The sequence below is a fragment of the Eleutherodactylus coqui genome, chromosome 5 (genome assembly GCF_035609145.1).
Source record: "Eleutherodactylus coqui strain aEleCoq1 chromosome 5, aEleCoq1.hap1, whole genome shotgun sequence".
Lineage (NCBI taxonomy): Eukaryota > Metazoa > Chordata > Amphibia > Anura > Eleutherodactylidae > Eleutherodactylus > Eleutherodactylus coqui.
In genome coordinates, this window is record NC_089841.1 from 7620808 (window position 1) to 7640509 (window position 19702).

Sequence of the window (19702 nt, forward strand, 5' to 3'; positions counted from 1 at the left end):
GCATATATAAAGGTTTCCATCTTGTTCCCCTCTCCCTTCTCTCTTCCTGTAACATATATAAAGGTTTCCATCATGTCCTCCTCTCCCTTCTCTCCTCCTGTAACATATATAAAGGTTTCTATCATGTCCCTCCTCTCCCTTCTCTCCTCCTGTAACATATATAAAGGTTTCTATCATGTCCCTCCTCTCCCTTCTCTCCTCCTGTAACATATATAAAGGTTTCTATCATGTCCCTCCTCTCCCTTCTCTCCTCCTGTAACATATATAAAGGTTTCCATCATGTCCTCCTCTCCCTTCTCTCCTCCTGTAACATATATAAAGGTTTCCATCATGTCCTCCCTCTCCTCTTGTAACATATATACAGGTTTCCATCATGTCCTCCTCTCCCTTCTCTTCTCTTTTCCTGTAACATACATAAAGGTTTCTATCATGTCCTCCTCTCCCTTCTCTTCTCCTGTAACATATATAAAGGTTTCCATCATGTCCCCCTCTCTCTTCTCTCCCCCTGTAACATATATAAAGGTTACCATCATGTCCTCCTCTCCCTTCTCTCCCCCTGTAACATATATAAAGGTTACCATCATGTCCTCCTCTCCCTTCTCTCCCCCTGTAACATATATATAAAGGTTTCCATCATGTCCTCCTCTCCCTTCTCTCCTCCTGTAACATATATAAAGGTTTCCATCATGTCCTCCCTCTCCCTTCTCTCCTCCTGTAACATATATAAAGGTTTCCATCATGTCCTCCCTCTCCCTTCTCTCCTCCTGTAACATATATAAAGGTTTCCATCATGTCCTCCCTCTCCCTTCTCTCCTCCTGTAACATATATAAAGGTTTCCATCATGTCCCCCTCTCCCTTCTCTCCTCCTGTGACATATATAAAGGTTTCCATCATGTCCTCCTGTCCCTTCTCTCCTCCTGTAACATATATAAAGGTTTCCATCATGTCCTCCTGTCCCTTCTCTCCTCCTGTAACATATATAAATGTTTCCATCATGTCCTCCTTTCCCTTCTCTCCTCCTGTAACATACATAAAGGTTTCCATCATGTCTCCCTCTCCCTTATCTCCTCTTGTAACATATATAAAGGTTTCTATCATGTCCCTCCTCTCCCTTCTCTCCTCCTGTAACATATATAAAGGTTTCCATCATGTCCCCCTCTCCCTTCTCTCCTCCTGTAACATATATAAAGGTTTCCATCATGTCCTTCTCTCCCTTCTCTTCTCCTGTAGCATATATAAAGGTTTCCATCTTGTTCCCCTCTCCCTTCTCTCCTCCTGAAACATATATAAAGGTTTCCATCATATCCCCCCTCTCCCTTCCTCCCTCTGTAACTTATGTAAAGGTTTCCATCATGTCCTCCTCTCCCTTCTCTGCTCCTATAACATATATAAAGGTTTCCATCATGTCCTCCTCTCCCTTCTCTCCTCCTGTAACATATATAAAGGTTTCCATCATGTCCTCCTCTCCCTTCTCTTCTCCTGTAACATATATAAAGGTTCCCATCATGTTCTCCTCTCCCTTCTCTTCTCCTGTAACATATATAAAGGTTTATATCATCATCTCTCCTCCTGTAACATATATATAGGTTTCCATCATGTCCTCCTCTCCCTTCTCTCCTCCTGTAACATATATAAAGGTTTCCATCATGTCCTCCTCTCCCTTCTCTCCTCCTGTAACATATATAAAGGTTTCCATCATGTCCCTCCTCTCCCTTCTCTCCTCCTGTAACACATATAAAGGTTTCCATCATGTCCTTCTCTCCCTTCTCTTCTCCTGTAGCATATATAAAGGTTTCCATCTTGTTCCCCTCTCCCTTCTCTCCTCCTGAAACATATATAAAGGTTTCCATCATATCCCCCCTCTCCCTTCCTCCCTCTGTAACTTATGTAAAGGTTTCCATCATGTCTGTCCTCTCCCTTCTCGCCTCCTGTAACATATATAAAGGTTTCCATCATGTCCCCCTCTCCCTTCTCTCCTCCTGTGACATATATAAAGGTTTCCATCATGTCCTCCTCTCCCTTCTCTCCTCCTGTAACATATATAAAGGTTTCCATCATGTCTGTCCTCTCCCTTCTCGCCTCCTGTAACATATATAATGCTTTCAATCATGTCCTCCTCTCTCTTTTATCCTCCTGTAACATATATAGAGATTTCCATCATGTCCTCCTCTCCCTTCTCTCCTCCTATAACATATATAAAGGTTTCCATCATGTCCTCCCTCTCCTTTCTCTTCTCCTGTAACATATATAAAGGTCTCCATCATGTCCTCCTCTCCCTTCTCTCCTCCTGTAACATATATAAAGGTTTCCATCATGCCCTTCTCTCCCTTCTCTCCTCCTGTAACACATATAAAGGCTTCCATCATGTCCCCTTCTCCCTTCTCTCCTCCTGTAACACATATAAAGGCTTCCATCATGTCCCTCCTGTCCCTTCTCTCCTCCTGTAACATATATAAAGGTTTCCTACATGTCCCTCCTCTCCCTTCTCTTCTCCTGTAACATATATAAAGGTTTCCATCATGTCCCTCCTGTCCCTTCTCTCCTCCTGTAACATATATAAAGGTTTCCTACATGTCCCTCCTCTCTCCTCCTGTAACATATATAAATGTTTCCATCATGTCCTCTTCTCCCTTTTCTCCTCCTGTAACATATATAAAGGTTTCCATCATGTCCCCCTCTCCCTTCTCTCCTCCTGTAATATATATAAAGGTTTCCATCATGTCCCCCTCTCCCTTCTCTTCTCCTGTAATATATATAAAGGTTTCCATCATGTCCTCCTCTCCCTTCTCTCCTCCTGTAACATACATAAAGGTTTCCATCATGTCCTCCTCTCCCTTCTCTCCTCCTGTAACATATATAAAGGTTTCCATCATGTCCTCCTCTCCCTTCTCTTCTCCTGTAACATATATAAAGGTTTCCATCATGTCCTCCTCTCCCTTCTCTTCTCCTGTAACATACATAAAGGTTTCCATCATGTCCTCCTCTCCCTTCTCTTCTCCTGTAACATATATAAAGGTTTCCATCATGTCCTCCTCTCCCTTCTCTTCTCCTGTAACATATATAAAGGTTTCCATCATGTCCTCCTCTCCCTTCTCTCCTCCTGTAACATATATAAAGCTTTCCATCATGTCCCCCTCTCCCTTCTCTCCTCCTGTAACATATATAAAGGTTTCCATCATGTCCTCCTCTCCCTTCTCTCCTCCTGTAACATATATAAAGGTTTCCTACATGTCCCTCCTCTCCCTTCTCTTCTCCTGTAACATATATAAAGGTTACCATCATGTCCTCCTCTCCCTTCTCTCCCCCTGTAACATATATAAAGGTTTCCATCATGTCCCTTCTCTCCCTTCTCTCCTCCTGTAACATATATAAAGGTTTCCATCATGTCCCTCCTCTCCCTTCTTTCCTCCTGTAACATATATGAAGGTTTCCATCATGTTCTCCTCTCCCTTCTCTTCTCCTGTAGCATATATAAAGGTTTCCATCTTGTTCCCCTCTCCATTCTCTCTTCCTGTAACATATATAAAGGTTTCCATCATGTCCTCCTCTCCCTTCTCTCCTCCTGTAACATATATAAAGGTTTCCTACATGTCCCTCCTCTCCCTTCTCTTCTCCTGTAACATATATAAAGGTTACCATCATGTCCTCCTCTCCCTTCTCTCCCCCTGTAACATATATAAAGGTTTCCATCATGTCCCTTCTCTCCCTTCTCTCCTCCTGTAACATATATAAAGGTTTCCATCATGTCCCTCCTCTCCCTTCTCTCCTCCTGTAACATATATGAAGGTTTCCATCATGTTCTCCTCTCCCTTCTCTTCTCCTGTAGCATATATAAAGGTTTCCATCTTGTTCCCCTCTCCCTTCTCTCTTCCTGTAACATATATAAAGGTTTCCATCATGTCCTCCTCTCCCTTCTCTCCCCCTGTAACATATATAAAGGTTTCCATCATGTCCCTTCTCTCCCTTCTCTCCCCCTGTAACATATATATAAAGGTTTCCATCATGTCCTCCTCTCCCTTCTCTCCTCCTGTAACATAAATAAAGGTTTCCATCATGTCCACCTCTCCCTTCTCTCCCCCTTTAACATATATAAAGGTTACCATCATGTCCTCCTCTCCCTTCTCTCCCCCTGTAACATATATAAAGGTTACCATCATGTCCTCCTCTCCCTTCTCTCCCCCTGTAACATATATATAAAGGTTTCCATCATGTCCTCCTCTCCCTTCTCTCCTCCTGTAACATATATAAAGGTTTCCATCATGTCCTCCTCTCTCTTTTATCCTCCTGTAACATATATAGAGATTTCCATCATGTCCTCCTCTCCCTTCTCTCCTCCTGTAACATATATAAAGGTTTCCATCATGTCCCCCTCTCCCTTCTCTCCTCCTGTAATATATATAAAGGTTACCATCATGTCCTCCTCTCCCTTCTCTCCTCCTGTAACATACATAAAGGTTTCCATCATGTCTCCCTCTCCCTTATCTCCTCTTGTAACATATATAAAGGTTTCCATCATGTCCCTCCTCTCCCTTCTCTCCTCCTGTAACATATATAAAGGTTTCTATCATGTCCCTCCTCTCCCTTCTCTCCTCCTGTAACATATATAAAGGTTTCCATCATGTCCTCCTCTCCCTTTTCTTATCCTGTAACATATATAAAGGTTTATATCATGTTCTCCTCTCCCTTCTCTTCTCCTGTAACATATATAAAGGTTTATATCATGTTCTCCTCTCCCTTCTCTTCTCCTGTAACATATATAAAGGTTTCCATCATGTCCTCCTCTCCCTTCTCTCCTCCTGTAACATATATATAGGTTTCCATCATGTCCTCCTCTCCCTTCTCTCCCCCTGTAACATATATAAAAGTTACCATCATGTCCTCCTCTCCCTTCTCTCCCCCTGTAACATATATATAAAGGTTTCCATCATGTCCTCCTCTCCCTTCTCTCCTCCTGTAACATATATAAAGGTTTCCATCATGTCCTCCCTCTCCCTTCTCTCCTCCTGTAACATATATAAAGGTTTCCATCATGTCCTCCCTCTCCCTTCTCTCCTCCTGTAACATTTATAAAGGTTTCCATCATGTCCCCCTCTCCCTTCTCTCCTCCTGTAACATATATAAAGGTTTCCATCATGTCCTTCTCTCCCTTCTCTCCTCCTGTAACATATATAAATGTTTCCATCATGTCCCCCTTTCCCTTCTCTCCTCCTGTAACATACATAAAGGTTTCCATCATGTCTCCCTCTCCCTTATCTCCTCTTGTAACATATATAAAGGTTTCTATCATGTCCCTCCTCTCCCTTCTCTCCTCCTGTAACATATATAAAGGTTTCCATCATGTCCTCCTCTCCCTTTTCTTCTCCTGTAACATATATAAAGGTTTATATCATGCCCTCCTCTCCCTTCTCTCCTCCTGTAACATATATAAAGGTTTCCATCATGTCCTCCTCTCCCTTCTCTCCTCCTGTAACATATATAAAGGTTTCCATCATGTCCTCCTCTCCCTTCTCTCCTCCTGTAACATATATAAAGGTTTCCATCATGTCCTCCTCTCCCTTCTCTTCTCCTGTAACATATATAAAGGTTCCCATCATGTTCTCCTCTCCCTTCTCTTCTCCTGTAACATATATAAAGGTTTATATCATCATCTCTCCTCCTGTAACATATATATAGGTTTCCATCATGTCCTCCTCTCCCTTCTCTCCTCCTGTAACATATATAAAGGTTTCCATCATGTCCTCCTCTCCCTTCTCTCCTCCTGTAACATATATAAAGGTTTCCATCATGTCCCTCCTCTCCCTTCTCTCCTCCTGTAACACATATAAAGGTTTCCATCATGTCCTTCTCTCCCTTCTCTTCTCCTGTAGCATATATAAAGGTTTCCATCTTGTTCCCCTCTCCCTTCTCTCCTCCTGAAACATATATAAAGGTTTCCATCATATCCCCCCTCTCCCTTCCTCCCTCTGTAACTTATGTAAAGGTTTCCATCATGTCTGTCCTCTCCCTTCTCGCCTCCTGTAACATATATAAAGGTTTCCATCATGTCCCCCTCTCCCTTCTCTCCTCCTGTGACATATATAAAGGTTTCCATCATGTCCTCCTCTCCCTTCTCTCCTCCTGTAACATATATAAAGGTTTCCATCATGTCTGTCCTCTCCCTTCTCGCCTCCTGTAACATATATAATGCTTTCAATCATGTCCTCCTCTCTCTTTTATCCTCCTGTAACATATATAGAGATTTCCATCATGTCCTCCTCTCCCTTCTCTCCTCCTGTAACATATATAAAGGTTTCCATCATGTCCTCCTCTCCCTTCTCTGCTCCTATAACATATATAAAGGTTTCCATCATGTCCTCCCTCTCCTTTCTCTTCTCCTGTAACATATATAAAGGTCTCCATCATGTCCTCCTCTCCCTTCTCTCCTCCTGTAACATATATAAAGGTTTCCATCATGCCCTTCTCTCCCTTCTCTCCTCCTGTAACACATATAAAGGCTTCCATCATGTCCCCTTCTCCCTTCTCTCCTCCTGTAACACATATAAAGGCTTCCATCATGTCCCTCCTGTCCCTTCTCTCCTCCTGTAACATATATAAAGGTTTCCTACATGTCCCTCCTCTCCCTTCTCTTCTCCTGTAACATATATAAAGGTTTCCATCATGTCCCTCCTGTCCCTTCTCTCCTCCTGTAACATATATAAAGGTTTCCTACATGTCCCTCCTCTCTCCTCCTGTAACATATATAAATGTTTCCATCATGTCCTCTTCTCCCTTTTCTCCTCCTGTAACATATATAAAGGTTTCCATCATGTCCCCCTCTCCCTTCTCTCCTCCTGTAATATATATAAAGGTTTCCATCATGTCCCCCTCTCCCTTCTCTTCTCCTGTAATATATATAAAGGTTTCCATCATGTCCTCCTCTCCCTTCTCTCCTCCTGTAACATACATAAAGGTTTCCATCATGTCCTCCTCTCCCTTCTCTCCTCCTGTAACATATATAAAGGTTTCCATCATGTCCTCCTCTCCCTTCTCTTCTCCTGTAACATATATAAAGGTTTCCATCATGTCCTCCTCTCCCTTCTCTTCTCCTGTAACATACATAAAGGTTTCCATCATGTCCTCCTCTCCCTTCTCTTCTCCTGTAACATATATAAAGGTTTCCATCATGTCCTCCTCTCCCTTCTCTTCTCCTGTAACATATATAAAGGTTTCCATCATGTCCTCCTCTCCCTTCTCTCCTCCTGTAACATATATAAAGCTTTCCATCATGTCCCCCTCTCCCTTCTCTCCTCCTGTAACATATATAAAGGTTTCCATCATGTCCTCCTCTCCCTTCTCTCCTCCTGTAACATATATAAAGGTTTCCTACATGTCCCTCCTCTCCCTTCTCTTCTCCTGTAACATATATAAAGGTTACCATCATGTCCTCCTCTCCCTTCTCTCCCCCTGTAACATATATAAAGGTTTCCATCATGTCCCTTCTCTCTCTTCTCTCCTCCTGTAACATATATAAAGGTTTCCATCATGTCCCTCCTCTCCCTTCTCTCCTCCTGTAACATATATGAAGGTTTCCATCATGTTCTCCTCTCCCTTCTCTTCTCCTGTAGCATATATAAAGGTTTCCATCTTGTTCCCCTCTCCCTTCTCTCTTCCTGTAACATATATAAAGGTTTCCATCATGTCCTCCTCTCCCTTCTCTCCTCCTGTAACATATATAAAGGTTTCCTACATGTCCCTCCTCTCCCTTCTCTTCTCCTGTAACATATATAAAGGTTACCATCATGTCCTCCTCTCCCTTCTCTCCCCCTGTAACATATATAAAGGTTTCCATCATGTCCCTTCTCTCCCTTCTCTCCTCCTGTAACATATATAAAGGTTTCCATCATGTCCCTCCTCTCCCTTCTCTCCTCCTGTAACATATATGAAGGTTTCCATCATGTTCTCCTCTCCCTTCTCTTCTCCTGTAGCATATATAAAGGTTTCCATCTTGTTCCCCTCTCCCTTCTCTCTTCCTGTAACATATATAAAGGTTTCCATCATGTCCTCCTCTCCCTTCTCTCCCCCTGTAACATATATAAAGGTTTCCATCATGTCCCTTCTCTCCCTTCTCTCCTCCTGTAACATATATAAAGGTTTCCATCATGTCCCTTCTCTCCCTTCTCTCCTCCTGTAACATATATAAAGGTTTCCATCATGTTCTCCTCTCCCTTCTCTTCTCCTGTAGCATATATAAAGGTTTCCATCTTGTTCCCCTCTCCCTTCTCTCTTCCTGTAACATATATAAAGGTTTCCATCATGTCCTCCTCTCCCTTCTCTCCTCCTGTAACATATATAAAGGTTTCTATCATGTCCCTCCTCTCCCTTCTCTCCTCCTGTAACATATATAAAGGTTTCTATCATGTCCCTCCTCTCCCTTCTCTCCTCCTGTAACATATATAAAGGTTTCTATCATGTCCCTCCTCTCCCTTCTCTCCTCCTGTAACATATATAAAGGTTTCCATCATGTCCTCCTCTCCCTTCTCTCCTCCTGTAACATATATAAAGGTTTCCATCATGTCCTCCCTCTCCTCTTGTAACATATATACAGGTTTCCATCATGTCCTCCTCTCCCTTCTCTTCTCTTTTCCTGTAACATACATAAAGGTTTCTATCATGTCCTCCTCTCCCTTCTCTTCTCCTATAACATATATAAAGGTTTCCATCATGTCCCCCTCTCTCTTCTCTCCCCCTGTAACATATATAAAGGTTACCATCATGTCCTCCTCTCCCTTCTCTCCCCCTGTAACATATATAAAGGTTACCATCATGTCCTCCTCTCCCTTCTCTCCCCCTGTAACATATATATAAAGGTTTCCATCATGTCCTCCTCTCCCTTCTCTCCTCCTGTAACATATATAAAGGTTTCCATCATGTCCTCCCTCTCCCTTCTCTCCTCCTGTAACATATATAAAGGTTTCCATCATGTCCTCCCTCTCCCTTCTCTCCTCCTGTAACATATATAAAGGTTTCCATCATGTCCTCCCTCTCCCTTCTCTCCTCCTGTAACATATATAAAGGTTTCCATCATGTCCCCCTCTCCCTTCTCTCCTCCTGTGACATATATAAAGGTTTCCATCATGTCCTCCTGTCCCTTCTCTCCTCCTGTAACATATATAAAGGTTTCCATCATGTCCTCCTGTCCCTTCTCTCCTCCTGTAACATATATAAATGTTTCCATCATGTCCTCCTTTCCCTTCTCTCCTCCTGTAACATACATAAAGGTTTCCATCATGTCTCCCTCTCCCTTATCTCCTCTTGTAACATATATAAAGGTTTCTATCATGTCCCTCCTCTCCCTTCTCTCCTCCTGTAACATATATAAAGGTTTCCATCATGTCCCCCTCTCCCTTCTCTCCTCCTGTAACATATATAAAGGTTTCCATCATGTCCTTCTCTCCCTTCTCTTCTCCTGTAGCATATATAAAGGTTTCCATCTTGTTCCCCTCTCCCTTCTCTCCTCCTGAAACATATATAAAGGTTTCCATCATATCCCCCCTCTCCCTTCCTCCCTCTGTAACTTATGTAAAGGTTTCCATCATGTCCTCCTCTCCCTTCTCTGCTCCTATAACATATATAAAGGTTTCCATCATGTCCTCCTCTCCCTTCTCTCCTCCTGTAACATATATAAAGGTTTCCATCATGTCCTCCTCTCCCTTCTCTTCTCCTGTAACATATATAAAGGTTCCCATCATGTTCTCCTCTCCCTTCTCTTCTCCTGTAACATATATAAAGGTTTATATCATCATCTCTCCTCCTGTAACATATATATAGGTTTCCATCATGTCCTCCTCTCCCTTCTCTCCTCCTGTAACATATATAAAGGTTTCCATCATGTCCTCCTCTCCCTTCTCTCCTCCTGTAACATATATAAAGGTTTCCATCATGTCCCTCCTCTCCCTTCTCTCCTCCTGTAACACATATAAAGGTTTCCATCATGTCCTTCTCTCCCTTCTCTTCTCCTGTAGCATATATAAAGGTTTCCATCTTGTTCCCCTCTCCCTTCTCTCCTCCTGAAACATATATAAAGGTTTCCATCATATCCCCCCTCTCCCTTCCTCCCTCTGTAACTTATGTAAAGGTTTCCATCATGTCTGTCCTCTCCCTTCTCGCCTCCTGTAACATATATAAAGGTTTCCATCATGTCCCCCTCTCCCTTCTCTCCTCCTGTGACATATATAAAGGTTTCCATCATGTCCTCCTCTCCCTTCTCTCCTCCTGTAACATATATAAAGGTTTCCATCATGTCTGTCCTCTCCCTTCTCGCCTCCTGTAACATATATAATGCTTTCAATCATGTCCTCCTCTCTCTTTTATCCTCCTGTAACATATATAGAGATTTCCATCATGTCCTCCTCTCCCTTCTCTCCTCCTGTAACATATATAAAGGTTTCCATCATGTCCTCCTCTCCCTTCTCTGCTCCTATAACATATATAAAGGTTTCCATCATGTCCTCCCTCTCCTTTCTCTTCTCCTGTAACATATATAAAGGTCTCCATCATGTCCTCCTCTCCCTTCTCTCCTCCTGTAACATATATAAAGGTTTCCATCATGCCCTTCTCTCCCTTCTCTCCTCCTGTAACACATATAAAGGCTTCCATCATGTCCCCTTCTCCCTTCTCTCCTCCTGTAACACATATAAAGGCTTCCATCATGTCCCTCCTGTCCCTTCTCTCCTCCTGTAACATATATAAAGGTTTCCTACATGTCCCTCCTCTCCCTTCTCTTCTCCTGTAACATATATAAAGGTTTCCATCATGTCCCTCCTGTCCCTTCTCTCCTCCTGTAACATATATAAAGGTTTCCTACATGTCCCTCCTCTCTCCTCCTGTAACATATATAAATGTTTCCATCATGTCCTCTTCTCCCTTTTCTCCTCCTGTAACATATATAAAGGTTTCCATCATGTCCCCCTCTCCCTTCTCTCCTCCTGTAATATATATAAAGGTTTCCATCATGTCCCCCTCTCCCTTCTCTTCTCCTGTAATATATATAAAGGTTTCCATCATGTCCTCCTCTCCCTTCTCTCCTCCTGTAACATACATAAAGGTTTCCATCATGTCCTCCTCTCCCTTCTCTCCTCCTGTAACATATATAAAGGTTTCCATCATGTCCTCCTCTCCCTTCTCTTCTCCTGTAACATATATAAAGGTTTCCATCATGTCCTCCTCTCCCTTCTCTTCTCCTGTAACATACATAAAGGTTTCCATCATGTCCTCCTCTCCCTTCTCTTCTCCTGTAACATATATAAAGGTTTCCATCATGTCCTCCTCTCCCTTCTCTTCTCCTGTAACATATATAAAGGTTTCCATCATGTCCTCCTCTCCCTTCTCTCCTCCTGTAACATATATAAAGCTTTCCATCATGTCCCCCTCTCCCTTCTCTCCTCCTGTAACATATATAAAGGTTTCCATCATGTCCTCCTCTCCCTTCTCTCCTCCTGTAACATATATAAAGGTTTCCTACATGTCCCTCCTCTCCCTTCTCTTCTCCTGTAACATATATAAAGGTTACCATCATGTCCTCCTCTCCCTTCTCTCCCCCTGTAACATATATAAAGGTTTCCATCATGTCCCTTCTCTCCCTTCTCTCCTCCTGTAACATATATAAAGGTTTCCATCATGTCCCTCCTCTCCCTTCTCTCCTCCTGTAACATATATGAAGGTTTCCATCATGTTCTCCTCTCCCTTCTCTTCTCCTGTAGCATATATAAAGGTTTCCATCTTGTTCCCCTCTCCATTCTCTCTTCCTGTAACATATATAAAGGTTTCCATCATGTCCTCCTCTCCCTTCTCTCCTCCTGTAACATATATAAAGGTTTCCTACATGTCCCTCCTCTCCCTTCTCTTCTCCTGTAACATATATAAAGGTTACCATCATGTCCTCCTCTCCCTTCTCTCCCCCTGTAACATATATAAAGGTTTCCATCATGTCCCTTCTCTCCCTTCTCTCCTCCTGTAACATATATAAAGGTTTCCATCATGTCCCTCCTCTCCCTTCTCTCCTCCTGTAACATATATGAAGGTTTCCATCATGTTCTCCTCTCCCTTCTCTTCTCCTGTAGCATATATAAAGGTTTCCATCTTGTTCCCCTCTCCCTTCTCTCTTCCTGTAACATATATAAAGGTTTCCATCATGTCCTCCTCTCCCTTCTCTCCCCCTGTAACATATATAAAGGTTTCCATCATGTCCCTTCTCTCCCTTCTCTCCTCCTGTAACATATATAAAGGTTTCCATCATGTCCCTTCTCTCCCTTCTCTCCTCCTGTAACATATATAAAGGTTTCCATCATGTTCTCCTCTCCCTTCTCTTCTCCTGTAGCATATATAAAGGTTTCCATCTTGTTCCCCTCTCCCTTCTCTCTTCCTGTAACATATATAAAGGTTTCCATCATGTCCTCCTCTCCCTTCTCTCCTCCTGTAACATATATAAAGGTTTCTATCATGTCCCTCCTCTCCCTTCTCTCCTCCTGTAACATATATAAAGGTTTCTATCATGTCCCTCCTCTCCCTTCTCTCCTCCTGTAACATATATAAAGGTTTCTATCATGTCCCTCCTCTCCCTTCTCTCCTCCTGTAACATATATAAAGGTTTCCATCATGTCCTCCTCTCCCTTCTCTCCTCCTGTAACATATATAAAGGTTTCCATCATGTCCTCCCTCTCCTCTTGTAACATATATACAGGTTTCCATCATGTCCTCCTCTCCCTTCTCTTCTCTTTTCCTGTAACATACATAAAGGTTTCTATCATGTCCTCCTCTCCCTTCTCTTCTCCTGTAACATATATAAAGGTTTCCATCATGTCCCCCTCTCTCTTCTCTCCCCCTGTAACATATATAAAGGTTACCATCATGTCCTCCTCTCCCTTCTCTCCCCCTGTAACATATATAAAGGTTACCATCATGTCCTCCTCTCCCTTCTCTCCCCCTGTAACATATATATATAAAGGTTTCCATCATGTCCTCCTCTCCCTTCTCTCCTCCTGTAACATATATAAAGGTTTCCATCATGTCCTCCCTCTCCCTTCTCTCCTCCTGTAACATATATAAAGGTTTCCATCATGTCCTCCCTCTCCCTTCTCTCCTCCTGTAACATATATAAAGGTTTCCATCATGTCCTCCCTCTCCCTTCTCTCCTCCTGTAACATATATAAAGGTTTCCATCATGTCCCCCTCTCCCTTCTCTCCTCCTGTGACATATATAAAGGTTTCCATCATGTCCTCCTGTCCCTTCTCTCCTCCTGTAACATATATAAAGGTTTCCATCATGTCCTCCTGTCCCTTCTCTCCTCCTGTAACATATATAAATGTTTCCATCATGTCCTCCTTTCCCTTCTCTCCTCCTGTAACATACATAAAGGTTTCCATCATGTCTCCCTCTCCCTTATCTCCTCTTGTAACATATATAAAGGTTTCTATCATGTCCCTCCTCTCCCTTCTCTCCTCCTGTAACATATATAAAGGTTTCCATCATGTCCCCCTCTCCCTTCTCTCCTCCTGTAACATATATAAAGGTTTCCATCATGTCCCTCCTCTCCCTTCTCTCCTCCTGTAACATATATAAAGGTTTCCATCATGTCCTTCTCTCCCTTCTCTTCTCCTGTAGCATATATAAAGGTTTCCATCATGTCCTTCTCTCCCTTCTCTCCTCCTGTAACATATATAAAGGTTTCCATCATGTCCTTCTCTCCCTTCTCTCCTCCTGCAACATATATAAAGGTTTCCATCATGTCCTCCTCTCCCTTCTCTCCTCCTGTAACATATATAAATGTTTCCATCATGTCCTCCTCTCCCTTCTCTCCTCCTGTAACATATATAAAGGTTCCCATCATGTCCTCCTCTCCCTTCTCTCCTCCTGTAACATATATAAAGGTTTCCATCATGTCCCTCCTCTCCCTTCTCTCCTCCTGTAACATATATAAAGGTTCCCATCATGTCCTCCTCTCCCTTCTCTCCTCCTGTAACATATATAAAGGTTTCCATCATGTCCTCCTCTCCCTTCTCTCCTCCTGTAACATATATAAAGGTTTCCATCTTGTTCCCCTCTCCCTTCTCTCCTCCTGAAACATATATAAAGGTTTCCATCATATCCCCCCTCTCCCTTCCTCCCTCTGTAACTTATGTAAAGGTTTCCATCATGTCCCTCCTCTCCCTTCTCTCCTCCTGTAACATATATAAAGGTTTCCATCATGTCCTCCTCTCCCTTCTCTCCTCCTGTAACATATATAAAGGTTTCCATCATGTCTGTCCTCTCCCTTCTCGCCTCCTGTAACATATATAATGCTTTCAATCATGTCCTCCTCTCTCTTTTATCCTCCTGTAACATATATAGAGATTTCCATCATGTCCTCCTCTCCCTTCTCTCCTCCTGTAACATATATAAAGGTTTCCATCATGTCCTCCTCTCCCTTCTCTGCTCCTATAACATATATAAAGGTTTCCATCATGTCCTCCCTCTCCTTTCCCTTCTCCTGTAACATATATAAAGGTCTCCATCATGTCCTCCTCTCCCTTCTCTGCTCCTATAACATATATAAAGGTTTCCATCATGTCCTCCTCTCCTTTCTCTCCTCCTGTAACATATATAAATGTTTCCATCATGCCCTTCTCTCCCTTCTCTCCTCCTGTAATACATATAAAGGCTTCCATCATGTCCCCTTCTCCCTTCTCTCCTCCTGTAACACATATAAAGGCTTCCATCATGTCCCTCCTGTCCCTTCTCTCCTCCTGTAACATATATAAAGGTTTCCTACATGTCCCTCCTCTCCCTTCTCTTCTCCTGTAACATATATAAAGGTTTCCATCATGTCCCTCCTGTCCCTTCTCTCCTCCTGTAACATATATAAAGGTTTCCTACATGTCCCTCCTCTCCCTTCTCTTCTCCTGTAACATATATAAAGGTTTCCATCATGTCCCTCCTCTCTCCTCTCTCCTCCTGTAACATATATAAAGGTTTCCATCATGTCCTCTTCTCCCTTTTCTCCTCCTGTAACATATATGAAGGTTTCCATCATGTCCTCCCTCTCCCTTCTCTTCTCCTGTAACATATATAAAGGTTTCCATCATGTCCTCCTCTTCCTTCTCTCCTCCTGTAACATATATAAAGGTTTCCATCATGTCCTCCTCTCCCTTCTCTCCTCCTGTAACATATATAAGGGTTTCCATCATGTCCTCTTCTCCCTTTTCTCCTCTTGTAACATATATGAAGGTTTCCATCATGTCCTCCCTCTCCCTTCTCTCCTCCTGTAACATACAGTATATAAAGGTTTCCATCATGTCCTTCTTCTCCCTTCTCTCCTCCTGTAACATATATAAAGGTTTCCATCATGTCCTCTTCTCCCTTTTCTCCTCCTGTAACATATATGAAGGTTTCCATCATGTCCTCCCTCTCCCTTCTCTCCTCCTGTAACATATATAAAGGTTTCCATCATGTCCTCTTCTCCCTTTTCTCCTTCTGTAACATATATGAAGGTTTCCATCATGTCCTCCCTCTCCCTTCTCTCCTCCTGTAACATACATAATGGTTTCCATCATGTCCTCCTCTCTCTTCTATTCTCCTGTAACATATATAAAGGTTTCCATCATGTCCCCCTCTCCCTTCTCTCCTCCGGTAACATATATAAAGGTTTCCATCATGTCCTCCTCTCCCTTCTCTCCTCCTGTAACATATATAAAGGTTTCCATCATGTCCTCCTCTCCCTTCTCTCCTCCTGTAACATATATAAAGGTCTCCATCATGTCCTCCTCTCCCTTCTCTCCTCCTGTAACATATATAAAGGTTTCCATCACGTCCTCCTCTCCCTTCTCTCCTCCTGTAACATATATAAAGGTTTCCATCATGTCCCCCTCTCCCTTCTCTCCTACTGTAACATATATAAAGGTTTCCATCATGTCCTCCTCTCCCTTCTCTCCTCCTGTAACATATATAAAGGTTTCCATCATGTCCTCTCTCCCTTCTCCCATCCTGTAACATATATAAAGGTTTCCATCATGTCCTCCTCTCCCTTCTCTCCTCCTGTAACATATATAAAGGTTTCCATCATGTCCTCCTCTCCCTTCTCTCCTCCTGTAACATATATAAAGGTTTCCATCATGTCCTCTTCTCCCTTTTCTCCTTCTGTAACATATATGAAGTAGAGATGAGCGAATGTACTCGGTAAAGCACTACTCGTCCGAGTAATGTGCTTTATCCGAGTATCGCTCTACTCGTTCTGAAAGATTCGGGAGCTGCCGCTGCTGACAGGTGAGTCGCAGCGGGGAGCAGGGGAGAGCGGGCGGGAGAGAAGGAGAGAAAGATCTCCCCTCCGTTCCTCCCGGCTCTCCCCTGCAGCTCCCCGCTCCGCAGCGCTCCCCGAATCTTTCAGAACGAGTAGAGCGATACTCGGATAAAGCACATTACTCGGACGAGTAGTGCTTTACCGAGTACGTTCGCTCATCTCTAATATGAAGGTTTCCATCATGTCCTCCTCTCCCTTCTCTCCTCCTGTAACATACATAATGGTTTCCATCATGTCCTCCTCTCTCTTCGATTCTCCTATAACGTATATAAAGGTTTCCATCATGTCCTCCTCTCCCTTCTCTCCTCCTGTAACATATATAAAGGTTTCCATCATGTCCTCCTCTCCCTTCTCTCCTCCTGTAACATATATAAAGGTTTCCATCATGTCCTCCTCTCCCTTCTCTCCTCCTGTAACAGATATAAAGGTTTCCATCATGTCCTCCTCTCCCTTCTCTCCTCCTGTAACATATATAAAGGTTTCCATCATGTCCTCTTCTCCCTTTTCTCCTCCTGTAACAGATATAAAGGTTTCCATCATGTCCTCCTCTTCCTTCTCTCCTCCTGTAACATATATAAAGGTTTCCATCATGTCCTCTTCTCCCTTTTCTCCTCCTGTAACATACATAAAGGTTTCCATCATGTCCTCCTCTCCCTTCTCTCCTCCTGTAACATATATAAAGGTTTCCATCATGTCCTCCTCTCCCTTCTCTCCTCCTATAACATATATAAAGGTTTCCATCATGTCCTCCTCTCCCTTCACTCCTCCTATAACATATATAAAGGTTTCCATCATGTCCTCCCTCTCCCTTCTCTCCTCCTGTAACATACATAATGGTTTCCATCATGTCCCTCCTCTCCCTTCTCTCCCCCTTTAACATATATAAAGGTTTCCATCATGTCCCCCTCTCCCTTCTCTCCTCCTGTAACATATATAAAGGTTTCTATCATGTCCTCCCCTCTCCCTTCTCTCCTCCTGTAACATATATAAAGGTTTCCATCATGTCCCCTCTCCCTTCTCTCCTCCTATAACTTATATAAAGGTTTCCATCATGTCCCTCCTCTGCCTTTTCTCCTCCTGTACATATATAAAGGTTTCCATCCTGTCCTCCTCTCCCTTCTCTCCTCCTATATCTTATATAAAGGTTTCCATCATGTCCCTCCTCTGCCTTTTCTCCTCCTGTACATATATAAAGGTTTCCATCATGTCCTCCTCTCCCTTCTCTCCTCCTGTATTATATATACAGGTTTCCATCATGTCCTCCTCTCCTTTCTCTCCTCCTGTAACATATATAAAGGTTTCCATCATGCCCTCCCTCTCTCTTCTCTCCTCCTGTAATATATATAAAGGTTTCCATCATGTCCCTCCTCTCCCTTCTCTCCTCCTATAACATATATAAAAGTTTCCATCATGCCCTCCCTCTTGCTTCTCTCTTCCTGTAACATATATAAAGGTTTCCATCATGCCCTCCCTCTCTCTTCTCTCCTCTTGTAACCTATATAAAGGTTTCCGTCATGTCCTCCCTCTTGCTTCTCTCTTCCTGTAACATATATAAAGGTTTCCATCATGTCCTCCTTTTTCTCCAGTAGCAAAAAAACACTGTACTGTATGATTACTGTATACAGGGAATGCCTGCTCCTCTGTATCAGTGTGGGGATCCTAGACACAGGGGAAGGGGCTTTATACTGGATCAGTGCTGGGATCCTGGTCACAGGGGGAGGGGCTTTATTCTGTTTCAGTGCTGGGATCCCGGTCACAGGGGGAGGGGCTTTATTCTGTTTCAGTGCTGGGCTCCCGGTCACAGGGGGAGGGGCTTCTTTCTCTCCCTTTTAGAGCAGCACACATTGATGACATTACAGACACCATCTGCTCATCAAATTTGAAAGCCTGCGGTGGCGATCGATGACTTTTAGCAGATAAATCTCAAAAACCGATTTTTATTTTGTTAAATTGTAAAACCCCTCTGTGCCCAACGAGATGTTGTAGCCGGAAGCATGACCTCTGAGAATAAAATACAACCGCTACCCGTGGGGATCGACGATGCTGACAATATCTGAACCAATTTCACATAATAAACCGAATCCATCCTCTGTGACTCAGTACTCGCACTGTGCACATGACCTAGTAGCCCTGCTGACAGAAATTCTTGTATTCAAGCTTGCATTAACCCTTTCCTAGGCTTCTTTTCTTCATTATGTTTTACAACTTATAAACCCCTATTATTTATTTGCTGTATATGGCAAAAATGAGATATTGGGTGCGGGAGGTTTTTACATGACCAAAAAAAAATAACACCGGAAAACTGTCACACAGGCAAATGTTCATGAAATGCAACATCAGTGCAACAAAAAGTTAAAAAGTCATAACCCTAATAATGCATCACCAAAGCTGTAACGTTTCTGTCCCTCTTCTTTTCTTCTCTTCCCCTTCCATTATTTAAAGGGGGAGCGCCCCTTATTATTCATCATAGTAATGGCTATTTATGACCCTCCTCCCTCCAAAAAAGGAACAACCTAACCAACTTACTAAACTATTCATATACCTAATTTAAAGATAGATCTCCATCTTTTCAGTACATGTAGGTACCTTGTTACAGAAGAGTTGGTCAATTTACAGTCTTTACTATCAAAGTTACATTTCTAAGTATCTCATGAAGCCGCAGAAAACCGTTTTCATTGTTCAGTTCTACACAACAGAAATGTGGCATAAATGGTCTAATAATCCCCTGAGTGTCTCTCCATCCACAGGATTACACTGCAGTGAAGAAGACATCCGGTGACTCTGTGACTCCCATCATCCACCTCGAGGAGTCAGGAGGATGGAGCCGGACCCTGGGCCCCATCACAGAGCCTCCCCCGCACCTCCTGACCAATAAGGAGAAGATCCTAGAGCTCACCAAGAAGATGACGGAGCTGCTGACCGGAGAGGTGACGCTGCGGGGAATGTGGGGGACATTATACAGTAACAGGAGGGTCTGGGTGATGACTGTATATTGTGTTGTCAGGTTCCTATAAGGTGTCAGGATGTCACCGTCTATTTCTCCATGGAGGAGTGGGAGTATATAGGAGGACACTGGGATCTGTACAAGGACGTCATGATGGAGGACCACCAGCAAAGTACATCACCAGGTACAAAGAAATCTCCCTCTCTTTCTTGCTCTACCATTTTCTTCTAAGGGTCTTGTTGCCCATCACTGTAGACAGTGGCAGTGCTGTTTAAGTTTTACTCCCATCAGATGCATCACTTGGTGTGGTACATGTTGTACCTTTTTTGCTGTATAGAATACAGTAGACTACACTATTCTGTGCAAAGGCATCCTGCAAAAAAGTAAAACAGGATTTTATGGGCTACATGTGCCGCTGCCTTCTGTCAAAGGTCTTTATGAGAAAAA

The 19702-nt window shown here is 43.1% G+C and overlaps 2 protein-coding genes across 3 annotated transcripts in view; one reads left to right on the forward strand and one right to left on the reverse strand.

The window, feature by feature from the left end:
• LOC136628679 (uncharacterized) overlaps nucleotides 1-19702 on the reverse strand; it is a 256103-nt gene that overhangs the window by 122264 nt on the left and 114137 nt on the right. The window lies entirely within an intron of this gene.
• The window catches only part of LOC136627277 (oocyte zinc finger protein XlCOF22-like), a 105846-nt gene that overhangs the window by 10499 nt on the left and 75645 nt on the right, over nucleotides 1-19702 (forward strand). Inside the window, exons 3-4 of one of the 2 annotated variants that reach the window (XM_066602256.1) lie at nucleotides 19059-19238; nucleotides 19316-19439. The exons of the other annotated variant lie outside the window; for it this stretch is intronic. Of the exons in view, the coding sequence (XP_066458353.1) occupies nucleotides 19059-19238; nucleotides 19316-19439 (304 nt within the window). The remainder of the gene's footprint in view (nucleotides 1-19058; nucleotides 19239-19315; nucleotides 19440-19702) is intronic. 2 annotated transcript variants of the gene reach the window in all.